We start from the raw sequence: 27,177 nt of genomic DNA, 5'->3' as shown, positions 1-27,177 counted from the left end.
TAACCCGAATCGAAATATTCAAAATTCATTGAAAGGGAGAATTTTCATAGACAAAAAAAAAGTGAAGACACACGCATAATATACATTTTCACTAAAATTATTTTTGCGAGATAAATATATGAAATATACCTTATTCGTTATTTCAGCAATTCGAATCATTTCTCCGAGTCCAGATAGATCAGATGCAGATCGATAAAAGATTTCAGTATTCAAGGCCCTGACAAAAAGGGATAATTCAGAATCACTCTCCCCAGTTAACTGAAAAAGAAGGATATTTTCTGATATGAGTTTAAAAATCGTAAATTTGTTGATAAATTTCATAAACTCGTATATGTTATTCACAGTTTTAATTTGCATTTCCTTTACATTCATTCATATTCCCCAGTTTTAATTTACTTACATGCTTTGAACTAAATAAGCTCCAGGATCTTTCTTTTGAGGGTTTATCTTTAAATCCGATAACTTTCTTTAGTAATTCTTCCAGTCCTTCAGCTCTGATACTAAGCTAGAAGAAAAGAAAAAAAATTAATTAAAGGTGTTTGGAGACTTAAGTGTATTTTTTCTAGTATAATATTAGGTTGTCCAAATGAAAAGTGACAAGTTGAATGAAAAGAATACTTTTATTGGAAATCAAAATAAATTGCCGTGGGTGTTGTAACATAGATCCCATCGTTCAGGAGCAGGTCTATGTCTTTGCTGTAGAAAGATGGTGATTAATTCTTGAGGAAATCCTACATAGCTTCCTTCACTTGATCTTCCGAATGGAAATGTGTCCCCTGTAATGCTCTCGAAAATGGCCCAAAAATGTGGAAATCACGAGATGACAAATCCGGACTGTACGGCAGGCGTTCCAACACTTTCCAACGGAATCTTTTTAAAGTCGTCAGGGTTCCACGGAAGACGTGTGAGAGGGCATTTTCATGGAAAATAATCACTTGTTGTGTGAGAAGGCCTGGCCATTTGTTTTTTATTGCTTTCCGTAGTTTCGTCAGAGTACTGCAGTATTGTATTGAATTGATAGTGTTCCCTTGGGGCAGGAAATCAATCAAGAGTGGTCCACGGCAATTGCAGAATCAGAAACCGTACAACCGAGCGTTGTTCCGATATGGACGCATCCATGAGTAGCGTGACTTTTCTTTCGATTAATTTCCTATACGAACAGCTTACACTATTGAACGCCGTATGCAGTGCGCCACTCCTTCTATTCTTTACATCCCTTTTCGGTGGCGTTGCTATAGCTGCAGTTATTCCGACACAATCGCATGTGTCCACTTTTCATTTGGGCAATCCAAATATCTCAATAATATTTCTGGCACTTTAAACTTCAAAGAGTATTTAAATATTGCATACAGGAAACAAAATGTGAATTTCAAAAAAAAAATGATATTTATCTTTTTGAAAACTTTAATTAAAACAAAAAAAGGTGCCCTTTTATAAATGTTTGGAAATGCATTGATATTTTTCAAAAAATATTTAATTTATTGAATTTTAATAGTTTTTCTACTTACTTCTAACAAGTTTATGTTCACATCAAAAATACCCACATTTAAACGGGTATAAACAGAGCGTGGAATTTTAGAGTCAGGGGAGTGAATAATGTCAGCTTCAATTCCTCCTCCGATGTTCAGGGATTCGCTAAATCCAGTCACCTCGATATTCTTAGAATTTTCCCAATAGTTGACTTTCGGTGGTTGTATCTGTATATTATCAAGTAATTTCTTTATTTTCTGTTTATCAGGGGATGAAGCTTTATTCAAATTTTTTATGGAGGTATACACATAGCCAGCAACTAAAAAGAGGGAAATATAATTAAAGATTATAACCATATAATATAAAACTTACATAATCTTTTTGTATGATATAAAAGTAAATTTGAATGATAAAATCTTAAGATGCTTAATCCTTAGATTAAGAATGGTTTCAATCTCAAAGTATCCTTTAAAATGAGGACTCAAACAATCAGGCAAATGCTTTCTCTGTTTTTTCATTCTATAAAATACGTGACTCTGTTCGACTGCAAAATACATGACTCTGTTCGACTGCAAAATACATGACTCTGTTCGACTGCAAAATACGTGACCCCTTTTAACCGATTGGAAGATTACTTATTAATGGATTCCTTCTTTTTTAATCACCCTAACTATTACACCTGAAAACAATGGAGTAAAACTATCTATAGGGTTAACAGAGGACAGAGAACTTGGTTATTATTATTGGGTGTTATTTCCTAATGATGCAATGGCGTAGCATTTACAATGTCTACAAAACAAATAAGAATGGCTTTTGGAAATATTAATTTTCTTCTCCCATTTTAGGCAACAAACTTTTAAAGAAACTGGGAAAAGTTTATTAAAATGGATCAAAAAATATTTACGAATGAATGCTATCCTTAATTATATAAATGAGCCTAACGCTGTAAATCTACGTACCTTGTGAATCATTCTCACTTTCTGCTGTTTCTTTGATTTTGTGAAATTGTTGATCGTCAGCATGTTTTAAAACACTGGCAAAGGCAGAAATTCTGACTTCGTAATTTTCATTTTTGTTTGAATATATCTCAATGAATTCGTCGGGCCTTTTCTACAAAATATTAATATAAAATAATTATCATAAAAAATAAATGGTTATCATTTATAAAAAATATTTTAAAATGTATTGTAAAAACCTAAAACAAACAATTTTTTCATCTCTAAAGATATTTTTGAAAATTAATTCATTACATTTAGTGAAATATAAGCTTCTTAAAAATCAAAGACCAGTTTTTCAATAATTAAACAATATACTTACATCATTAATTCGCCTGAATGCGTCTATAGCGGCCAGTCTCAGTCTAGTAGATTTTGAACTGTCTTTAACACATGCAATGATGTTTTCACGCGCTTTGCCATGATATCCCATGTTGCCAAACGCTTTCAAAGCTGCTAAAATCTGAAAATATGATAGGATATGTTAAAAAAATTAGCAAAAAGAACTTATTTCTGAATTATCTATTTTAAATTCGATGGCTTTAGTTTAAAGGTCTTCAAAACTGCTTTTTGAGTTAATTATCTTAACTTAGTTTTAGTTTCAATATTAGAATTAAATCTTTTATATTTAGCAATATTAATAGTTTTCTTATTAATATACATATTTTTCAAAATTATATGAAATTCACTATCGTAGATTTTAGTGAAAGTTTGTGAAGGAAAAACTTTCAAATTGAAACTGAAAACATTCTTGTAATTCGCAGTCTTACCTTATCGTCGTCATCAGCAGAACAGTTCTGACCCAGATACTGGTTGAAGATTGATATTACTTCATCCACTGAATCTATAACAGCACAATTCTCTAAACTACATAGTTTATGAATCATAGCAGAGACTCCAAGTATTACAGACATAGAATAATCCATTTTTAAAAGTGGCTAAAATAAAAATATATAAAAAAATAACATCCATAATCATTAAAGATTATAATTTGCTTCATTTAAAATCTTCTGTAATAATTTCTAACAAGGCTTAGGTATTTTCATTATTCTATGGTGACACGGTAAGTCAAAACAGTATCCGAATACTTTTTATTGCTCACAATTTATAAAAGCTGAATTCAAGGAAAATAGGTCATTCAGCTTGGAAATACGTCCTTTAAAAAAAAAATCTGCAAACTGCATTCAGATTAGAGGCCATCTACGTATTTATATTGGCATTATCTTCAATTTTTTATAATTTCGACTCCAATTTTTTCGTCTTATAAATGATCCTCAATATTGAAAAAATTCCCAGACGCAAAATTTTCAAAAAATTACCGGAGATACGCAATAAAAAGATTTAATGGCTGTTTTAAAAAATAAAAATGCAGGAGAGAGATCATTCTATTAATATTTTCTTTCATTCAAGTTTTCATTCCTATTGTTAACATGGTTTGCTCTAAAAAACGGTTAATGTTTTATTTAAAAATTCATCATTACGAGCGAAAAGACATGACTAAATAGTATTTCGAAATGCATGATTTTATTTGCCTATTGTATTGTAAAAAATAAATAGATAATGGTTAAGTAGAATTTTTGTGACATATTGTTTAAAATAATAAAAAAAATTAATGATGCGTTTAGCACTTAATATTATTAAAAAATCTTCGATACAAAAAATTTGGAACTGTTGAAAAATAAAAGAAAGATGTGCTTATTTCTGAAATATTCCTTTATAATTAAAACATGAATAACATAATACAGTTGATTTGTAATGTTCAAAATTCCAACAAATGATATTTTAAATTTTATATTTAATCTGTTTTTTTTTTCAGAAAGAGTATTAAACAGGAACAATTATTTTGCCGAAACAATTTTAATCTTTTTGATTCTTTTAAAAACTATTTTGTCGTGGTGTCATTTACAAAAATGGAGTTACTTTTGCCTTTTATTCATTGACACATTTAACATATAACTTCATATTTTATACATATTTTTGCTTCTGAACTTTTTTTTATTATTTAATGGCCAAACCAAATTTCGCTTGAAATGTAAGTAGAGTAGAATTTATTGCTTATATTGATTTTTCTCACTCACTTTAATATTTATTTCAAATAATAGTCATAAATAATAATAAAGAAACGTTGAAAGACATGGCTTGTTTTCCGTTTCATATTAGCGAATTTTTATTTCTGCCAGAAGATCCTTTTATATAATTGATGCTCTCCAAACTGCAGATTTTTAGAACAATTTCTTTCAGGATTTTTTTCTGATTTCGTAAGTTGATATTTCAAGTGAAAGTTCTTTATTTTATGAATTCTCCGCAGAAACCAAAAATTTATAAATGTTAGGTATTTTTTAAAAAATTTACTTACAGACAATCTGTATGTCTCAATAAGCAAACGAAGGAAAGATGTTAATTTTTCAAAAAAAAAAAAAAAAAAAAAAAAAAAACCTTATTGAAACTTACATCATGTGTGTAATCTCAGTGTTATTACTAATTAAATGCTGCATTTGTTGGGTATTTTTGAAATCGAAATTAAAAAGAATTTTGAAATTAAATCAAAACGTTTTTGATCAATATGCTTTTAAGTATTTTCAGATATGTAAAGCTATTTGGCATTATTGGAGAAAAGTGCTTTTCCTTGCATCTCTGCATTTACTTTGGATGAAAAAGGAGTAAACGCCCTTGTAAGTTAAAAACATCTGTTTTGTATTTCTAATTGAAAATCACTGTTTAATGTTGTATCGGGAATTTTAAAAAAATTGCACACTTAGTTCATCTTTCTTAAAACTACTAAAACTTTAACATGTTTTCTGATCTGATATAAGCTTAATTTAGTTTTTTACCAGTCTTAAACGGAACGCAGTCAAATAACAACTCTCCAAACACAAAAAGCATATGATATTTTATTGTCATTACTTTCTACTGAGAATTACTTATTTGTTTATTTCGAAAATGATATCTACTTCAAACAACTTACAATAACTGAGGCGACTGCTTCCTTCGTAGGTTTTGATATTAGGGCAAAAGATGCTGGCCAAAGTTTTGCTTTTAAGCCAGTTATATCTTGATTTTCTATTAATTTCACCATAAGTTTAACAGAAGCATCCGTTCCAATCACAGGTAAAGTGTCAACAAAAAGGTCCCTTGAAAGAAAAGGAGAAAATGTAGGCAGTGATTAAAAGCACCACTAAATAGTTGTAAATGATTAATCCGCTAGAAGCAATATGAAATGTAAATATAATAAGCAAAAAGTTTTCTTGGGAACATTTAAAAAAGGCCTATGACTTTAAATACTTTATTCTGAGAATCTGCATTCAGGATCTCAAAGCTTTATATACTGATATTTGTAAATGCCTTTAAAAAGTGAAACATTTGTATAAGGTACAACAAAATTTCCACACTGTTTATAATACCAAAAATCAGAAGGATAGGCATTTATTTGTTCCTTAATGCTCTGAACAATGTAACATAGTAAAATTTTGCTCACCTTATTTTCTTTGACGAGCACAATTTTCCGTTTTGAAGAAATCTGTGCATTTTTTCAAGTTGTTCGTATGACAGGCCTTTTGTTAAAGAGACAAGTTTCATAAAATCACTACTGACGCTGATGTCGACGACATTAATGTTTTTTGAGCAAAGCTTTCTTAAAATACGTTCAGCTTCCTTTTCGTTACTGTCTCCTTTCCTTGATTCTTCTAAATCGAATAAGATGTCTTCTGATAGCAAAGGTTCTTCTAAAAATAGTTAAAGATGATTAGAATCATGCTTGAAATAATCAATTGTGTCTTTCCAACTTCTGTTTAGGGACATTAAAAAAAATTATAAATTTATAAACTGAAATAATTTAGTTCTGAACCATTGTATTCTGTGGGCAAAAACAAGATTCACGTACTTTAAGTAATGATAAATTGAAGTTTAACTTAATTTTCAATTGTTTAGAAATGCGAAATGAAAAAAGATTTACTTTATAAAATCTTTATGAATACAAGCAAAAATGTTAAAAAATTGTTTCTTATTAAATTTATTAATATTTTGTTTGTCCATGTCTGTTCGAAAAATAATTATAAATTTTATCTGTTTATAAATTTGACATTAAGATAAATTAGAAGTTAAAAATCAATATAAATATGACGGTTTAATACTTATTTAACCCTTTAAAATATTCGTTTACCTAGTTGAAAGTTATCTGCAGTCTTTTTTTCAATAAGCTCTTGTTCAGAACTTCCTGAAAATTCAATCCAGCTGTTTTGATCTTTCAATGGTGGCTTCATCCTTTCTGATTCCTTACATTCTACTTTCTTGATAATGCCTTCTTCAATGTGCTGTTTACACTCTAAGTGATCACTTTCAAAAATTAAAGAAGATGGGATTTTCTAAGGGAAAAAATTCGGTCAGAAAAGCATTTGTAAGAACAATTTGTTCAACACATTGCATTTTTCAATGTGTTAATAATTTTCTTACTTGTTTTAGAAGAGAGCTAAGAAATGTGTGTCTGTTGGTACAGCTTTTCAAGTCTTTTTCTTTCTTTAGAACCAATTCTTTGCCATATTTGATGGAATATTTTGTGTTGCACTTCCCTAAGCTGTCATACTAAACACACAGAAATAATTATTTTCAAATCAGTTAACAAAAATGTAAGTTATCATTCTTTAATTTATTTTGTTTATATTTAAACAGATTTTTAGTAACAAAAAAATCCGGTACTATTTATTATACATGTTTTATTTATAAATATTTAAATGAGATTTTTATCATGTTTGTTCATATTGCTAGATTTTTAATACAAGCAAACGCTTTTTCTTAGTGTATAAAAATGAGATCGTTTAACACTTAATCACTGTAAAAAAAATCACGAATGAAAAAAGGAATCTACCATTCTTATTTTTCAGTTGTATTTTACGAACCATATCTTTCACTATTAGTGACGAGAGACTAATAATAAATTATAAATGCTTTATTAAAAGACATTTCATGATTTTTAAATATAATTCCCGGATAATATATTAAATTCGAAATTAAAACACAATGTATCAGAGGACTAATTTAATAAAACTTAACTAAATGGAAATTTCACAAAATATATTTAGACAATAATTATGAAATATATAAAAGTGAATTCTCTTAATTCCTGGTTAAGGTCTAAAAATGCAAGTAAGAAAATATGAATAATTTTTTATACTTCTTCAGTTTCTTCTGGAGTATCGAGCTTTGACATAGTGATGACAAAAGTAGAGATGAGGGCCTTTTTAATATTAAGAGACTGTGTACTTTCTTCAAGACTTGGGCACACTGTTTCAAATGTTCCATCTGCGTTGGAATAAACTAACGGCAATTCAAGTTTTCTCTTCAAATCTTCTTTTTCTTCTTCAGTTAGTTTTTGATTAATGCGAATATTTTTCATCTATAAAACAAATTGGAAAAAAGATAGAGTGATGAAAAAGAATAACAGTGATTAATAAATTGTTCCTCTGAAAATAGAAGATGCATATTATGAAATATAATATGGATGATTGTAGAAATATTATATAATAATATGTTATATTTTTCTTAATAAAATATTAGTTCAAGCTCAGAGAGATCTAAAATGTTATAAAAATATAATTAAATGTTCATATTACTCATCAGTGCGCATGTACTATCAAGCCATGAAATAATTAGAAGCAGGATACATAGAATTAAGAATCCATTATTGCTTTCTTACAATGTTAATATTATTTCTGAAAAGAAAGATTTACATATATTCTTAATGGATGGCATGTCAATTACCTCCAACCTTGGCGACAAATTTAGAGATTAGAAGACTTTGGCAATGAAAATGAAATTTCCAACAAACACGAAAATTATATCGACATCTCTATTAGAAGCCAAGATCCAAAGATCCTTCTAGAAAAATTCCACGCTCCGTTCGGAAAACCTACAGTAAATATATAAGCGCAAGAGACTAAAGAGATTCGTGGAATTCTCACTTTGGATTGTCGATCGTGCATTGAACACTCCAACTGCAAAATGAGCTGCTGTTGTATTTTGTCATCATGTATTATGTAGTTCTACAAGAGCTGTTTTATGTGCACACCTCGGCTGTGGTTTTCGTACCTATGCTTTGTGTATTCTTTCGGAATAAAGAAAACACAAAGTCTGCACTTCGTGTCTCCTTTTGTTCATTATCCAACGCGCTGAACTTCTTTCACCATACACATAAAGAACGAATTTCGGTAACAATATTTGTGACAAGCGCACCAAAATTAAGTTTTTCCCTTTTCATTTATAAGTTTAGATAAATGTGTCTTACCGAAGCATTTTAAAATTTCATGAAAAATATTTGTTACTTTTTCGGTATGAACATTATCTTATTTCTTTTGTAAAAGAATTTTTCAGATGAAATTTGAATTTTGAAAAATACATCGCCTCTTTTGGAACAAACATAGCTATAAAAATAAATTCTGTAGAATATATAAAAGGACATGTGATGTTTCATACTTACTTTGAGTAGAGTATCACACTTGGTAAGAATATGGTACTCCACTTCTGCTTCTATAGAAGATTTCTGTTTTTGATTTCCACCATAAATTACAATGTTTTCTGACTGATAACGATAAACATAAGCCGATCCCACCTTCCATTGTAATTTTTCTTGTTGCCCTGAAACCATATTTATTTTCAATAAAAATCTATTTTTAACTGAAATTTAATGAACAGAGCTCTTGTTATTAATCTCTATCATTTACTATAAAACATTTAAATACCCTAAGGATTCTAACTAATATCTTATCATATTAAATCATGGGATGTATATTGAAAATTCAATATTCTCTAATATGTTATCAGATATTTAAAAAAAAGAAACGACTTTTTATTAATCTACATATAAGAAAATAAAAACATTTTCAAAAACTTTAATTCAGAAGAAAAATTTAGTGAATGTAAAAATCACTCATATTTTCTGACAATTGCTTAGATTTTATTAAAGGCGAAACATAATATCTAGTAAGACTACATATTCCACGGCTTATATAATAGAAGTATTTGGTAATTTTGATTTTAAATTAATCTTGTAAATGTCCTCTATACTAAAAATTATTTTCATGCATTTATATGAATTGATCAAAGGAATAAATAATTTTCTAAATCAATATCAATTTAGTTTCTTTTCCCATTCTTATCATGTAATTAATGCTTCCGTTTGCAACATTAAGTTGAAGTGGATAATTATTGAATAATATGCACTTACTTTGAGTACATTGTTTTGCACAGTAATATCTAGTTTCTTTCTGAAAAGGGCCTAAAAATAAAAATAAAATACTTTTAAAACATAATTAAGCTAAAACAAAAAAATGAGCAAGATGATAATTAGCGGATAATTCTCAGCAAATATTAGCTTCTGAAGAAAAAAAACGAGCATTTCGTTTAACAGGTTTAGAAGATCAGTAAATGGTTTGAAATGCTTAAACAAGCAGGAAAATATATTACTTCTGTTAGAATATTGAATGAATCAGTAATGAAGTTCAAAGCCGTATGGGATTTAAAGATTTTAATTTGTTAAGATTCCGTCCAGTGGTTTCTGTCTTTCCTACTATCTGTTTAATCACATATGCGGATACGCAAATTCCTCAGAGGCAGTTCATCAAAGGCTGCTTTTTCATGTTTTGAAAAGCATTGCAATGGAGCTAAATCATGTTCTCATTACAAACATGGAGCATGCAATGACAATTAAATTTTGAAATCTTGTATGCACATTGAAAGAGGAAAAACAATACAGTGTCACAGCACAGAGTAAATCTACGGGCCATTAGATATTAAATTGTATGCACAGTTACAAAGGCCATATTACAAATGCCAAAACTGATTGACATTTTTTTAGAAATGTTAGAAAGCGATGTAATAAAACGTATAGACTCTTAAGGAGAATAATATCCAGTATAACGATAAAATTAAAAAAAAAAAAATCACAGTAAAGTATTTTAGTGACTTTAGATAATTTAGTATTAAAATTTGACCCAAAGTAGATATTTCATCTAGTTTAGCGAACAACAAAAATATACAAAGTATCCAGAATTATAAAATGTAATTTCAAGCAAGAGAGTACGCCGATTGCTAAAATGTACGTTAACAAGGCAATGAAATATTATATACTTCAGCATTTTCGTATGAATACGTTTGAATGCCATGTATTAATTTTCTTTGTAACCTCATTTAATAGATAATGGTCAAACAATCTTAAAAGCACATTCTGAAACAGATATTTTAGTAAAATCCCTTATTTTGCATAAATAAAGATTTCATTCGCAATCATATCTCATAATCTAAAATCTTTATATCTGGGTACTTAAGATATAAAGATTTCATTTTTCAAATTATGACATGGACGTCATAGTTTTCACTAATTTGATTCGTTCAATGATGATTCATAAGTCATTACTAGTCATGTTGAAAAGGGATAATGCATGCGATATCTTGTTATCAACAACTGCTTTATGAAACGAAAAAGAAAGTACAAGCAAAATCAGGTGACTTTGACAAAATGTTTCAAATGAAACAAATCCTTTTTCAGAGAAATTATAGATTATTTTATCTAATAACTCTCTGTTGTTGCCTCGAGAATATTCATTGTTTTTATTAATATAATGCGTGTTTCGTATACCCTGGTTACAAAATTAATAAAGTCGGTAGTTTCTCTGAATACTATGAATAAAAATGCACGCACTGTATGATGAATCCACAAGTAAAACAAAAATCCCTTGACTGGTTGTTTGGCATTTATTATTCTTAGGAAAACAATATAATTCGAATCATAGCTGTGCTGCAAGAGTGGAACTCGAAGGCGCTGGTGTATAAACAGTGCATTTGCATTTTATTTAATCAAAGGTTCTACTTTGAAGCACGTAAGCTAATGAGTCATCGTCAACTTTTAAAAGCTGAGGTTTAAAAATCATTTTCACACTTTATCCAGATTAATATGCTTAGTTATTTTTCTAATCAAAATTTATATTATTTTAAAGATACATAATAATATTTTTGTGCTATATTATTCTTTAATAATAAGATCTATTTGCGTATGAAAGCTTAATTAAATCTATTTTTGCAAAAGACACATTTCTTCTAGTTTTTGAAAAAGATTATCTTAGCGAATTAAGGACATAGAAAATTAAAAATATTCTGGTGAAATATATGACAACGAAAGATAAATTTTTAGCAAAATTTTAGTATATGGAAGGTGAAATAAAAATTAATTAAACATTTTTTTAAGATATTTATAATCTAGAACAATTTTCATATTATGTTACTAATTTATCAAAGATATTTATCATTTGAAGTGTGAATATAGCAGCACAAACTTAATGAATTAAGAATATGTTCTATTAATTCAGTATTAATTAAAATATTCCTACATCTTCAAAATCAATTCAGTTAGAATTATTTATTAACAATTTTTTAAAAAATATTTCTTAGTATTGGTTATAAATTCCAGAAAATATGAAAGAAAGTAGTATTAAAGTTAGTATTCACGAGACCAGTACATTTTCTTGGTTAACTATAAAATCAAGAAGCTTTAATATATAATCAAACAATATATTTATGCATACTAATCAATATCTCAGAGGACTTTTAACTGAAATACTGAAAAAATTTTGTCAAAGTATTTCCAATGGAAATTTTTTTAAATGTCTTGCATTAAAAGTAGAGAAATTCCCAGATGCTTATTGAAATTTTACTAATAATTATTTGCATTCAAAATTCTTCTAATATATTAAATGTATTGATGAAATTGATAATCCTGAAAATTGCTGAGTAATGTAATTTTTTTGTCAGTCAATCGGAACTAATTTTCAGAATCAACCCAGAATATACCAATATATCCTAACACTAATACTAATGCAAGCTAAATCACTTACCAGCAACAACAATTCCTGTCACACACGCCAGCGCAAGCAACCTCAACCACATAATCGCTGAGAAGTCAATTTGGATGTAAACCTTATCCTTAATGCTTTCTATTTATACTATATTTAGAAAAACTTCTGTTAAGTAGCTTACACTAGAAAACACTTTCAGGGAAAGTGCAACATCATACCGTGACGAAATATTTAAATTTTTGCCTATATAAGCAATATGAAGGTCAAAGACTATTATGTAAACACACTCTTAATTATCAGATAATAAGATCTGGGCGTCTCATATTCACCTCATCTGCCTAAGAAATTATGTTGCTGACATTTTAATAAATGAAGAACGAACCATGAGAAATTTTCTTTTCTTATCTAAATAAAACTTAATTCTTTGGACTTAGGACTTTATATGAATTTTTTCGAAAATCACTTCATGTTTTTTTCAGCGATAAATTTAAACTCTTAGAAGAATAAAAAGCGAACAATATAATTTTTTTTCCTTTAGGTATTATTCAAAAGAACATCTTGAAGCTGAAAAGTTTGAGTTAAAAATTAACTATTTCAGTTTCAAATCAATGAATTTGATTAATAGTTAAATTACAAGGAATGATTAACTATCATATATATTTATTGAGTTTCATCAAATGAGCTTTTATCATTTACTGCCAATATTTATTGTTATATTTTTTTATTTTTTAAAAAATAATATTCCGTTGCAAATAGTAAAGTAAACATGCAAGTTAATTTTTAATGATTACATAGTAAGGAGTTTTTTTTTAAACCAATGGAAATTCAATAACTTAATGTTCATGGGAATAGATTATAAAAATATTTTAGAAAAAGAAATAAAAATGTAACAGTTAATAAAACTTTAATGAAGTTTCGTCATTAAAAAAAAAACTTAATTGTCAATGAAAAATGTAAATTTCTTCTTACCAGAAAAGAAATAGAAACTAAATACTTAAATTAAAATGTCTAATTGAAAAAAGTACTAAACTTCTCTAACAAAATCTTTTACAATAATAAATATAAAACTTTAATCAATAAGATTCATTTCCACTGGCAACCAGGAAATATTTCCTCTCAAAATTTTTCTACACTTTTATTTGAAATAGAATTTTTAACAGATTAAACTTTATTTAAGTTGTCGGAAGTCTGAAATTGTCGGAAATTTCTCTTGCAATTCGTATTTAAATTGAGAAAGCTTTAACTTAAATTTAAATAACTGCTCGTAAAAGGAGAATTCAAAATAGTTCGATTTTGCTAAAAATCAATATTCATTTATAATTATTCATTGATTTTTTTAATTGGATCTACTCTCTTTGTACTATATTGTTCAAACTTTTTATTTGTGTATTTTTTAGCTTCTTTAATAAAAAAAAACTACCTCTCTCTGATCCCTTTCTTCAATAAAATTTAGTATGGAGATGTTTCTTATGTTTTTGACATTAAATGGTATATGTTCTTTGGGGGAAAACAGTGATTTACGAGGGGTGATCCGAAAAAAGTTTACAAGGCAAAGGAAAAATGCTTTATCAACAATAGACACATGATACAAATGGTAATTAAGAGACATATGTAGCGGTCTACTTTTCTGCATAATGACCAAACCTGTTGAGGCATTTATCACTCCACTGGACCAATTTGTTTAACCCGTCTTGGTAATAATCATGTCCCTGGCTATTCAGCCAGTTCTCAGCCCCTTTTCGAACATCACCTTCTGATAGGAACCTTGTTTCAGATAAGTGTTTCTTCAAGGCCGTCAAAAGGAAATGCTCACTGGGGGTCAAATCGGGTCTGTATGGGGGGTGACTCCAGGCCTGCCACCTAAACGTTTCCGGCAATCTCTCTGCCCGCTTCAGAAGAAGGACACCATTTCGCTACCTGTTTATTCAATGCTTCGCCCCGTACACTTTAGTGATTTGTCTGTTAATGTCCGATGGGGTCACATTCCTGGCCCATGGAAATCGTATCACGGCTCACACCTCTGTGCGAAACCACTTCTCTAGACGTCTTGCCATTACTATCGCTGTTTCAAGTCTCAGTACAAACACTATCTGCTCGAACGACCGGTCTAAGACAACTAGGGTCATCTGTCTCCCCTCTGGGTAACAATAATCCCATCCATAATTTCTACTTTCCAAATGCTACTGCTTGTAAACTTTTTTTTAGATCACCCCTCGTATTATTTCTTAAATGTTCAAAATACTTCCCTGCGAAGCAGCTGTTCAGGAATGCACATTGTGTCCGTTTATAATTGAACAATGAACCTTAGAAAAACTAATTTTTAGTGACAATCTCTTTCTTGCCGTATTTGAGGAAATATACACATTAATTAGCAATTTCATACTTCCATCATAATTGTACTAAATGAGATTGAACTTTAAATTGAAAGTTAAAATCAGACAATCATTTCGATACGAAGATTTTGGAGTAGAAAAACCCTCTTTGCTTTCATTTTTTCAAATGGTTATATGGATATCTAAACTTCCTGTGGGGAGATGCATTTTTATTTTTCCTCATTTATAATGAATATAGCCACCAAACTTGGGATGATACAACAGATGGAAATTAAAAGCATTCACTGGGTGATTAGAAGATAAACATATTAGTTCTATGAAGAGATGGAAATTAAGGGTCTAATGATGCAGTATTTGTACCAGCACCTCAAAAAGGAAACAATCTGAGTGGTACAACATCTGTATCTCTAGAAAAAAAATTTATAGCCTGTTTCTTCCTTAATATACTATCTTAATTGTATAAAGGAAGAAAACACTTCTCTAAAATCTTTATACTCCACGGCGTGTCTCTAAGATACAACAACTTTTCAAGTACTCTTATCATCATGATAACAGCTTAATTGATTTCAGTAACATTTACAAAAAATTTCCTCATTTTTGAAACTATTTTTTGTATGAAAAAGGTACATTTTTTATTATTATCTATTGAATTATTTGAATCCAATATTTTCAAAGTATTTTCTTATTAATCATATTAAGATATTCCTATGAAGCAAGAAGAAAATGTCAAATACGATAGAGTGTAATATACAAAATTATTTTTATACTTAAAGAATGTACGTTCTGAGTAAGTGTTTCACATAAATAAAATTAGTGGACAATAAATTATAACTATAAAAATAATTTCGATATACAACTTCCCTAAAAAGTTTTCCTAAAATACAATTTTTTAATATTAAGAACTTTTTATAGAGCAAAATAAAAGTAAGAATTAGTAAGATATTTAGAATAATTTTAATAGAAACACCGAGATTGTATAACTGATTGAATTTATAAAAATCTTAGAATTTAAAATAAAGAAAACTTATCTTAATTTATAAAAGTTTAGTTCCCAGTTTGAGGCTTTCAAAATTTTCTCAAGAAAAATTAAATCATTTTATCTGTACTCAGGAAATTGGCAAACGCTTACTTGCAAAACGTTTCCAACAGTTGTCAAATCAAATGCCTATAAAACACGGACATTTTTTGAAGTTATAATTCTTATGTATGATCACAATACTTGATCCCAGTATGTATGATCAGTAATGTTCACACTGGTTTCTATTATGTTATTTTAGTATTATATTTGTTTATAAGTGCTTGAAAATCTGAATTAATGATACCTGCTTCGAAGTAAAATCACTAGTAATTCTTAGACCCTGAAAAAATTCACCCCACAGCATATTTTATTATAAATAAGAAACAGAACAATAACAACAAAGAATAATATTTATTTACTTTACAATAAAAACACATTTTTTACAGTTCATAAATAAATGTAACAAAATAATTAAATTATGATGTAGGATGAGATAATTTGGTCAAAGAGCTCAGAGAAGTCTACGCTTTTTTTACGAAGTAGTATGAAATTCAGATATTTGCATTTTTCTCTCTTATCTTAATTTCTCAAGTATTCTTCGAGCTGACCTAAAACAAAAATGTACAAGAATTACAAACAGAAATCAACAAAATTAGCTTAAACTATGGAAAATACATTCCTTTTATACTTACGATTGATCGCTCGTAGTTCATTTTTCAATATTTCAACTTCAACGGCTCCTAACGGTTGACGGAAACTAAACTGCACCTCTCCTGCTTTTGTGTCGAATTTCTGAACTTGAACATGTGCTTGAATCAACTTCTTAGCATTTTCTTTGATATCTTCCTTTACTGATTGTAAGGAACTTTCGGCGATTTCCTCTCTATTCTTCCACATATCCGTTAGCTACAATGAATACAACATATTTTCTATTCAATCAGCGATAAAACTGTACTTTACAATATTTATTTGAATTGCAGTTAAAGATACATAAACAAAAGCTATTATAAGTCTCTTACCATTGTAAAACTCGAATAAATTGAACATGGCTAAGTTTTAAAATACTTTTTTCCCATTGCATTTCTATAATAAATGGCCTAAGAAAAAATTAATTAATAACATATTTTTATTAAATTACAATCCAACAAGATATCTGAACAAGTGGGATCTTCACTTCTTGAAAAATATTAATCAAAAGGTTCGCTTGAAATAGTATATCCTTCTCTGCTGAGAAACGCTCTGTTGCCTTTGGAGCGACAACCTCATGACAACTTATAGCCAATTCTCTATTTTCCCATCCTAGTACTCGGATTGGTTCTTGGAAAGTTGAATTAAATTATAGTCTAAATCTCATGACACATTACAGCAAAGAATTACATTCTTTTGCTGTGTAGGAATTCCTCCCCAAAACAATTGAAAATCTTGATAGGAATTTGAAGGACTTGATAGGATAAAAAAGTAATATCGATATTCTATATATTACAATGTGAAATATTCACAAATATTGTTATTTTGCTTATATTTGAAACATAATACAATAAGTATTTGTAAGCTTTTGGGAAAATAAAATATTGGTTTTCTAATGAGACTTTTAACGTAATACATTCAAATGAATATATTAGATATTTCGCGGAATTTGAAACTCTTGATAAATAGCGACAAGAAGCTCCCAATAAAATAATATAAAATTCTGCATTTTGAAATAGTTGTTAGCTCATTTCATAGAGGACGAAAAATTCTCATTTATTTGCAGATTCGAATAGCAGTTAAAAAAAATGCAATTTTTTCAGAATTTTACCATTTAAAAGAAATTATACATCATATGATATTTTTCTGCATTTATGAAAGTGGCACGATCTATTTCATAATCAAATTAATTTTATACTGAAAACATTATGAACTTATATACAGGGTGGATTGTAAAAATATTTTGCCGATGTATGATCCCCTATCAAATATACCGTTCGAAGGAATGGAATAAAATTTTGAATGCAGGTAATATAATCTACGTTATAAAACGTAACGTAATCTACGTTATAAAACACTTTAGTTGAAGTTAGGACAGCTCTAAATATGGCAAGACTAAAAAACTCAAATAAAAATGAACACAAAAAACGTGGCGTTCACCAGAACACATATTTCTTTTTCCGTTGTCATAATCTACACAGCATCTTCTGCTCTGAACCTAGCCTGCTGAATCCCTCTGGAAACAAGATGAAGATATAAGCAGATTTCTAGCTAGGATATAAAGCATCGCCCAACGCCAACTAAAAGACACGCTAACTGCGGACTACGCCTTGCTTTCTTGTTCTTTAACTGAAACAAAATAACTCTTAAAGAGAGATAACACGGCAAAATATTAAAGCTTTATTACATGAATAGACAAAATGCTACAAGTACATTTCTTGTCTATCCTAAAAACCTTGGATACAACAAAGTCCTCGTTCTGTGTTGCTGGACGGGATTTGATAAACAAATTTAAAGGGGGAAAAACTTGTGCATGAGAAGCCAAACTTCTGCTCTTGTTGAGTTTATTGCAGAAGTGTACCAGCCGATAGGCGAAATCACATTGCAAATGCACAGAGTTTTGTGCTTGCTGGATGTGCCGAATTAAATGATGTGCAAAATTCTGAGTTCTGTTCTTTACATGTTTCCTCATCGTTTTCAGTACTTTTAGTTACTACAAGGGGATTATCATAAACTACGGATGTATATTTCAAATACATTTCTTATTTGGTATAATGCTAGTGATAGATAGTCTTTACGCATTCTATGTGCAGATGAGACACATTTCTAGTTGACTGATAACATTAATCCCAAGAATTATGTACTAGATAGCAACTAAATCCATTGACTAACCATTCCAAATCCATTGACCATCCAACTAAATCAGTTGCATTTCAGTTATATGAAGCAAAAATGATTGTTTTTTACCTTAGAATAACAAATTTCTTCATCGTTAGCTTTTATTTTGAAGAAATTACTGACGAAGGTCTACAAGCATATATGGAAAAGGGTGTTTATTATGAATCAACGTTGACCAGTAATGTCATTCCTGATTTGCAACAGCAAAATGCTTTGTTTAGTATCATGTGCATACGAAATGGTGATGTCCCATATTCAAAATCTTCTATCAAAAGTTTGCTAATGCAATACTTAGGTGACAGAATTATCTCCCTCCATATTTTTTTCAAGACTTCCAATACCAATCTTACTCCAATGGATTTTTGGCTAGGAGAAAATTTGAAAACCAAAGCGTAGGCATCAAATACGCAAACTATATCCAATTTGAAAGATGCCTTGAATGTCCAATTCTGTTGACTCTTCTTCAGATGTCACATGCTGCAGTACTATGCACCATCTTTGCATGAAAAGTGTCATTCGAAGGACACGGCGAAAATTTGTAAAACAAAAAAACGTTTGTTTTACTATTGTTATCCTGTCTTTTATTGATTGTTTTCGCTGTTTTCTTTGTCTGCCATTTTCGCGTCAAAAATGCCGTTACAACTTCATTTCATATTTTTTTTTAACTGCAAGGATTATGTTTTCGTAACAAAAGTAAGTACTGCCATTTGGAAAACTTTCAATTTTGTAACTGTAACCACAACTATAAGAGATTCGCCTCATTTGAATTGTTATTACACATTATTTTTGAGCGCATACTGCATAATAAATGCGATAATAATGCATTTTATTCCCGCGAATGATATGCTCACTAGGGGATCATATATTGGCAAAGTTTTTCAGAATTACTTTGAATATTACTAGATTCTAATCCTCTTATATATTAATATTCTGTGTGCATTTATCATTAAGTTTATTATATAATCTTTATTATTATTAGAAAAAGTTTTTAATAACCTTGATTCTCGTTTAAATTCAAATAAATAGTAAATTAAAAACATGATTTAGAAAATGTAGAATATAAATCCTCTGACGTATATGAAGAGAGTTTTTTAAAAAGAACAATTTGAAACTAATTTTGCACGATTAAGGAAATTACAATAACGCTTTAAATTTGAGAAATTATGAACAAAACGTACCTTCTTCTTTGCTTTTGTTGCTAAAGATTTAGCCATCTTGAAATCTTCATCGTCAGTGAATATTTGATTTATGAAGTTGATAATTTTGTCCATATCATCAATAAGTTTCTGACGCAGTCTCATTTCTATTCTTTTACCATAGTCTCCGATTCTTGAAATTATCTTGTCACCAATAAATTTTCCAAACATTGATTCGATTTCCTTTCTTCTACGAGCAACTTCAGAGTGAATGATTCTGATAAATTCGACAAGAGATACTGTAAAGAAATTTAAATTGTTCAGATTAAATAAAGCATTTTTTGAAAAAATAATTATAATCAATGAAATTTGCCTGCATTCGTTTTGAATAATATGCAAGTGTTTAAATTTCTTGCGAAGAAATACATTATATATCTTTTATATTAAAACATTTAATGCAAATATTGAGTTTTATTCGTTTTGTGGTTGGTACATAGCAAGTCACCTGACTCATGATATTAGAATTTTATTTTGCCCATATTGTTTGAAATATTTAATGAAAATTATTATTCAATCACATTAACTATTGATATTGCACTTGAATGTGAAATGTTGAAAAAAAAAGTAAAGCTTTAAGTAACACCAAATTTACGGTAAACGAGTTTAAATCAATATTATTTGCTAATTCTACTTTTACATACATCGTTTATGGCAACATTAATAAATAACTTTCCAGTTTGTTTATCTTTTTCGAGTAACAGAAATTTTTCGTCTCTTAGGTGGCAATCTTTTAAATATCTAAGCAATACACGTATTAACCCTGCATTGTTTTTTTAAAATAGTAATGGGACGTCCAGCGATATCAGGCGAGGGGAAAATGCGAAGTGCTAGTGATATTGCTAAGCTGGCAGCAAAATGTGAAAAATTGATTCAGTATTTAGATATTGATGATATAAATAAAGAATATTCTCATTGTGGGGCTTCGAGTTTTGAATCGGAAATAGGCCAATTGGAAAAATGTATGTTCTCATAATAGAAAGATTAAGCTTCCAGCATTGGACAAATGGCCAGCGGAGTTTAAAAACTTGCTAACTGGAACATACGAACATCCCGGTCAGTATCGGACAACATCGGTATCGGCGAGCGGAAGCTACCTAGCTATTTATTTTGAACATTATATGCATATTTTATCATTATAAACCTTTTTTTTTGAAATATTGACTGTTTTTTGATACAAACATGCATAGTCAAAGCTGAAATATGAAGTAATAATTGCATGAAACATTAAAAAAAATTCTAATTCATAGTTAATTAACCACAAATATGACAAATTTTATTGATTTATCAGACCTCTGATCAAAGAATCAACAGAATTTTTTGAATTTGATGAAAAATTTTAACAAATTTAAATTTGAGAGAAGAGAAAATTACACAAAAATGAATTAAGTTTTAGTAAGATTAAAAGGGGTTTTCTCAGAAAAATCTTACTTGGTGGGAGGTGCGATTTCAAATATTCAAGAACTTTAGAAATTCGTCTCTGAACGACATCTTGAGCTGCCTGTATACCATGTTGATCGTAGTTGTGAAGGAAATCATTGCAAAATGTTCCTTCAATGCAGTACTTTTTCAGGCAATGTTCAAACTGTGATCTGGTGACATCTGCAATCAGCTTGAGGAATTGAGGAATGTGTTCCCAAATTAACTTCGTATATTCCTGATAAAAGCACATAAGGGCTTCACGAAGAGGTCCTATAACTTGCTCTTTAATATAGTCTAAAGGTCTAAAAGAAAAATGGGAGGAAGCATCCTATTTAATCGTAGAATACAATAGCTATTTCATATATTAAATAGCATGAAAAATATTTGATTAATTAAATTTGAAATAATGTAGCCTAAATCGGCATGTACGTTAGTTTTTAGAAAGGCTGTAAACATTGTAAAGGTCAAAATATGGCAGAAATTTAAACATTAGTTTTAAATGCAGTATAAATCAATTTTTTGAAAACTGAATCGTTAATTATGTCACACTGTATAAAACTCCAGTCAAAATATCTCAAAGAACAAAATAAAGAAGTAAATGAAAACTAATATGTAATATTTGTACTTGGCTATGAGGAAAAGATTTCTAAGTAACAAGCATTAAAGTAAAAATTTCTTACTTTTTCGAAAAGGTGTTTTCATTGACTTTAGACATTTTTTATACAATCAAAGGTGTATTTATATAATAATTCAACATTGTTTTGCCGAATTGTAAAAACAATAGATTAAAATTAGCATATTTTTACAAATAAATGCTTATTACTATAAGTAAACACTTATACAGTGAAGAGTATAAATATATATTATTTTATGTAGAACTCTAATAATCAAACAACCTCTCAAAATAGCTTCAATTAGATATCTCAGACCACTAAAAGAATGGTAAAAAATTGCGTTTAGATGCTACAATAAATATAAATGGAAAGAACCCGTATAAGTTACTCGTATTTATATGCTACTAATTGATATACATGACGTTGCTCGAATTTAAATACTTTCATGCATGATTTGTATAAATTATTATAGTACACACGATCATTTTATTACACCACATCACTTGAATGATTGCCCTTGGGCTTGTATTAGCTTGAAAATGAAGGATACATCAGTTCTTTCTTTCTGCTCTTTTAGGCACTGTTAAGGCGCTGCCTTAAACCAATATTTTTTTAAAAAAAGATTTGAAAGATAAATTTTGAAAAATGGTGGTAATTATAGTCTTAATGTTATTATATTTCAAAATCGTCTTCTTTAAATATTAAAAGAATTTATAAAAATTTAAAAAAAAAAAAACATTGCACAGAAAGGTACTTGATATCACAGGAAAAATAAAATTTTGAATTGTAAGATGATGTTAAACTATTTCTTCAACAAAATTTTAGTTTATTTCTAATTAATTAATATTTAATTAATTTTTCCACGATGAAAAATTGACGACATTTTCCCTCTACTACTAAATAATAAGTATAAAAAGATTGGTTGAAATCGTCCGAGTCGTTTAGGAGAAGATGTGGGACAAACTCACATACATACATAAAGATATACATGCATAAGCACAATGACTTTAATTTATATTAAGATGAAAATAATTTTATGATTAAGTTGATAAAAATAAAAGCACTGATGGAAAGCTTATGCAGCCATTATCATTAGAAATCGAAAATAAATAGTTTAAAAAAAACTATGTAATTCAATAATGTGTAAGTAAGTATTTTCCAATAGAAAGAATTAGATTCGAAATATTATATCGGACATAAGACTGGAAGTAGCTTCCATATGTCTGGAATATCCATAGGCTTGTGAGTTGGTGATTTCATTGAGAAAATTTTAATTTGAAATCATTTTTATATTAACTTCCTTAATCTACAATACCGTCTATCAGAATCTTATTCATTCGAAAATAAAATCAACATCTAAGAAAAAAAAGAAATGTTCACTTCACGTGAAAGATATGATGAAATGAAATTATATGAAAAAAATAACTTTATTTTATTAAAGGAAAATCCTTAATTTTTTTTATTTCGGTGTGTGTGTTTATATGCGACGGTGAATGTATGTGTTTATTTGGAGCATATAATTCTTTTCAATCATTATTTAAGTACATAGATCTTTCATACTTACAATAACTCAACTATATATCTGAAAAAGGATTTTACAAAATCAGTGTATGATTGCATATGCTCATCGATCACTTCAAACTGCCATCTGGATATTCGTTTCACTTTCCTGATAATTTCTTCCTTAATTTCCTCAATTTTGTTTATTCCCCTCCTTAACTTTTCGTGAAAGGATGATAAAATGTCTCTTTTAGTCTGAACGATTTTATGCTTCAATTCTTGAACAATCTTTGTAAAGGTAGAGTCTTGGAAAATATCGTCATAACCTGTCGTTTTCCTCTGCAAAAATATGACGCGATTATAAGTATCTTATTTTTAAATTAATACAATATTTGTATTAATACAGTAAATAATTATTTCTATGCATAAGCTCTTATGCTCGTTTTTTAAATGATACTAAAAATAGTCTTGATGTACAAATAATAATCACAGTGCAGCGTACACATAGCTTCTGTTAATAATTCACTTGTATGTGCACATTTGTTTAAAGACAATTCAATGCTCAACTGCATAAGCTCCCAAGCTTATTAAGTCATGTTAATGGCAATATTTAATGGAAATTTATGAAACTACTTTTTATCGGTAGGCCTATTTACTAAGAGACAAAAATATGGGTATATCAACAGGACAGGACAATGTGCCCTTGGAGAATCTCTCATATCATTGACTTTCAGTATCCATTCCATTCCCCCAATCACTTGACGCCAAAGTCTAGGTAAGGATAAGACAATAGTTCAACTGTGTGTATCAAATGAGGATAAACCATTGCCTTCTTCTGGATTAACAATCCTTGTATAGCATTTTGTTTCAGAATCAGATAAGAGAAATGAGTATTCTTAATAAGAAAGAGGTGCAATTGTCGATTAACCCTACCTTGATATATCAACACAAAACAGAAATAAATACTGAAAGTGTATATTTTGGCATATACCCTATACCTCATTTTCTTCATAACATAATTAATTATTTTCTTATTCTGGGGCATAAATAACCGATTTATAAATATGATAATCGAATTTATTTTTAATATCTTATATTAATTGCTAACTATGATTAAAGATCCCTATTCTGCTACACAAATTGATTTAAAAATTCTCCATCATAGAATATCTACTTTCTTTAAAATTCTCAGATGAATTATTATATGAATAGATTAATGAAAAAATAGCAATAATTTCACTATTTAACCTACAATCAAAATAATAGACAATCATAATATAGACATTTTTTACACATGCGTAAAAAAAGTTCTTATGCAAAACTTAAAAATTGTGTGAAACAGGATTTTCATTTTTAATGAATGAATGATATAATCTAAAAACTCCGTCTTTAACAGTACTGATCTATATTAAAGAAATTATTCATCCTTTTAAGATGAATGATTAATTTCTTCTAAATGAGGGTAATGTTATACTGCGATATCAGAAGACTTCATTTTTGAAAACCCTCTCTATCTTTCTGCAAATCAATTAATACCTAATATATTTTCAAAACAGTTAAATCCCCATTGACAGGAAAAATGCATTTTAAGTACTGACATAAATTCTGAGGATTCATTTTTTTCTCTTGAGAAAAGACATTTTAGTGTTGTAAACTTAAGAAAAAATTTTCCTAAAGCAAGAAGGGTATGGAATTTTAAATTCAAGCCTCAAGCCTTTTAAAATTTCCAAAGGATTACATAAGAGTAAGCTTAAATTTTCAAGTTAGTAGGGCATATTAAGTTTTTTCTAACATTCATATATCGATAAAAAATCCATTGATTTATAATTTAAGACTGAACAAATTACCTTTCAAGATAGCTTAACAAAAAAAAGCAACTTTTAAAATTTCACATAAAGATTGGTTCAACACATGTTAAAAAATGTTTTCAATTGCTCTTCATGTTACTAATTAGTTATTGTATCCCTAAACGGAAAATTTATATTAATGTTTCATTTATTTATTGTTCAAAAAGCCACACTGCGGCAAAAAGTTACACAAAAAAATTAACTATATTTCTTTTTACTTTTATTATTCTTGTGACCTGATGGATATCGGTTCTCCTGTATTCTTAATATATGGAAAGATATAAACCGTCATTTTTACAATTATGGAAATTATATGTATAGGGAAAAAAGTATAGTTATTACCAAAGATCTGAGGATATTTTGTTTTTCCCATTTCAGAGCCATAGACACAAATTCTGGTTTCTGAGGGTCCAGGTATAAGCGGGCATCTAAGCACTTTTGTCGGCGACAGTAAACATCAGCTTTTACCAAATGTACTGTATCTCCTTCTCGCTTATTAACGCAGAGCGAACCATTCATAATAGGACCTGTATAAAATAAATCTTATCAATAGTATTCAGTGTATATTTATATCAATAGGAATTCAAACCTGAATTTTTTTAAGATAAAACATTAAAGATAGATTATCTCACTAATGTTCATGTTATTGAAAGGAATTAAAAATAAAAAACGACATTGGAAAAACATTGCTCAAACAACAGTTCTCAGTAATGTAATTAATATACAAGTCGATGTTATTAAATATTTAATTGTAATCTATCTATGGCATCCTTTCCAGTTTTCCTACTGTTACATACTCATTGGATTTCCAAAAAAATTAGCGAGGTGTATTTGACATGTAAGCATACATAGATTCTATTATTCCTTAATGCAGAGAGTGATTCTCAATCTATGAAGCATGCTCCTTAAAATGCATGAAATGATAAACCAAATTATGCAAAAATATGAAGAAAAACCGAAAAATTCAGAAAAAAATATTTTTGATCACAAAATATATTATTTTAATACATTTTTTTTAAAAAGAAAATTCTCAGAAATAAATAAATTTATTTAACATAAAAAAGTATATTATTTGAAATTCCTAAATATTCTTGAAAAGTGGTAAAACGGTTGTAGATTAAAACTGAAATGAACTTTTGGGTATTAATATAAATGCAAAAACTTTTAAAAAACGTTTTTATCCATGTACTAAAAAGAAAAAAATAATTACTTTTTTATTAATATAGATGTCTCAGACTTTTATTTTTCATTAAATCAATTATTTTTTACTCTTTATTGCACTGACAAAACCGTTCTTTTATATAAAATATATTTGCAATTTTCTAGTTTCAAGTCTTCATTTTTTATAATATTTATAATGGGTTTAAAAAGGACGGAAAACCCCCACGGTCTTACATAGGAACCGAAGCCAGTCATTTGGCGTAACAATGCTGTCCGCATACTATTGTACCAAATCTGCAGGTGTTTTTTGCGTTTACATTCATATTTTAAAGTGTCATATATATTTCACTGCGCAAAAATTGCCTTCTTTTAATACTCTTTGGATTCCTAAGAATAGATATTCTAATTTGTACATAATATGTATTTTTATTAATCCTATACAATGGTATATATTCCAGGTCACATTATGAATCTGCCATTTCTAAAAATATTTTTTTTAATCTTATCTTTTTATAAAATTATGATTGTTTACTTTAATTAATTTTTTTATGAAAAAATGGAAGCTGAAACAAAACTATTAACAATATTATAACAGAAAAAATCTAAATATATTGGAATGTTTAGCCAATTTATAATATAGTTTAAATTTAGATGAATATTCAAAAATTTTGAAGAATTTCTTTCTAGTAATTATTTTGTGAATTAATTCCTTTGAAGTATGCTTTGATTTTTGATTAAAATAATATTATTTCTACTTCTTATGACACTAATAAAAAGGTGTTTAAATATTAATTTATGTTATTTACTATTATTTAATCTTTGATATATTTCATAACTTATGGTAAAAAAAAACATTATGGAATTAAAAATTAATAATTTTCAAATTAATTTCTGAATGGCTCCCCCTATGTGAAATTAAT

The 27,177-nt window shown here is 28.5% G+C and overlaps 2 protein-coding genes across 2 annotated transcripts in view; both read right to left on the bottom strand.

Annotated features, from left to right (window-relative positions):
• The window catches only part of LOC129959199 (uncharacterized), a 34,520-nt gene extending 22,084 nt beyond the window's left edge, over nucleotides 1-12,436 (bottom strand). Inside the window, exons 1-14 of the mRNA XM_056072022.1 lie at nucleotides 12,344-12,436; nucleotides 9,682-9,732; nucleotides 8,935-9,092; nucleotides 7,633-7,854; nucleotides 6,915-7,043; nucleotides 6,625-6,826; nucleotides 5,941-6,187; nucleotides 5,431-5,596; nucleotides 3,236-3,403; nucleotides 2,788-2,928; nucleotides 2,430-2,580; nucleotides 1,509-1,789; nucleotides 401-505; nucleotides 130-258 (exon numbers count right to left, since the gene is read on the bottom strand). Of these exons, the coding sequence (XP_055927997.1) occupies nucleotides 130-258; nucleotides 401-505; nucleotides 1,509-1,789; nucleotides 2,430-2,580; nucleotides 2,788-2,928; nucleotides 3,236-3,403; nucleotides 5,431-5,596; nucleotides 5,941-6,187; nucleotides 6,625-6,826; nucleotides 6,915-7,043; nucleotides 7,633-7,854; nucleotides 8,935-9,092; nucleotides 9,682-9,732; nucleotides 12,344-12,395 (2,202 nt within the window). The 5' untranslated portion in view covers nucleotides 12,396-12,436. The remainder of the gene's footprint in view (nucleotides 1-129; nucleotides 259-400; nucleotides 506-1,508; nucleotides 1,790-2,429; nucleotides 2,581-2,787; nucleotides 2,929-3,235; nucleotides 3,404-5,430; nucleotides 5,597-5,940; nucleotides 6,188-6,624; nucleotides 6,827-6,914; nucleotides 7,044-7,632; nucleotides 7,855-8,934; nucleotides 9,093-9,681; nucleotides 9,733-12,343) is intronic.
• Nucleotides 12,437-16,147: 3,711 nt separating this feature from the next.
• LOC129959198 (uncharacterized) overlaps nucleotides 16,148-27,177 on the bottom strand; it is a 44,031-nt gene continuing 33,001 nt past the window's right edge. Inside the window, exons 23-28 of the mRNA XM_056072021.1 lie at nucleotides 25,439-25,623; nucleotides 23,314-23,588; nucleotides 21,145-21,437; nucleotides 19,699-19,955; nucleotides 16,348-16,561; nucleotides 16,148-16,263 (exon numbers count right to left, since the gene is read on the bottom strand). Of these exons, the coding sequence (XP_055927996.1) occupies nucleotides 16,235-16,263; nucleotides 16,348-16,561; nucleotides 19,699-19,955; nucleotides 21,145-21,437; nucleotides 23,314-23,588; nucleotides 25,439-25,623 (1,253 nt within the window). The 3' untranslated portion in view covers nucleotides 16,148-16,234. The remainder of the gene's footprint in view (nucleotides 16,264-16,347; nucleotides 16,562-19,698; nucleotides 19,956-21,144; nucleotides 21,438-23,313; nucleotides 23,589-25,438; nucleotides 25,624-27,177) is intronic.

This window comes from Argiope bruennichi, chromosome X1 (assembly GCF_947563725.1).
Source record: "Argiope bruennichi chromosome X1, qqArgBrue1.1, whole genome shotgun sequence".
Lineage (NCBI taxonomy): Eukaryota > Metazoa > Arthropoda > Arachnida > Araneae > Araneidae > Argiope > Argiope bruennichi.
This window is presented reverse-complemented; position numbering and strand designations above follow the sequence as displayed.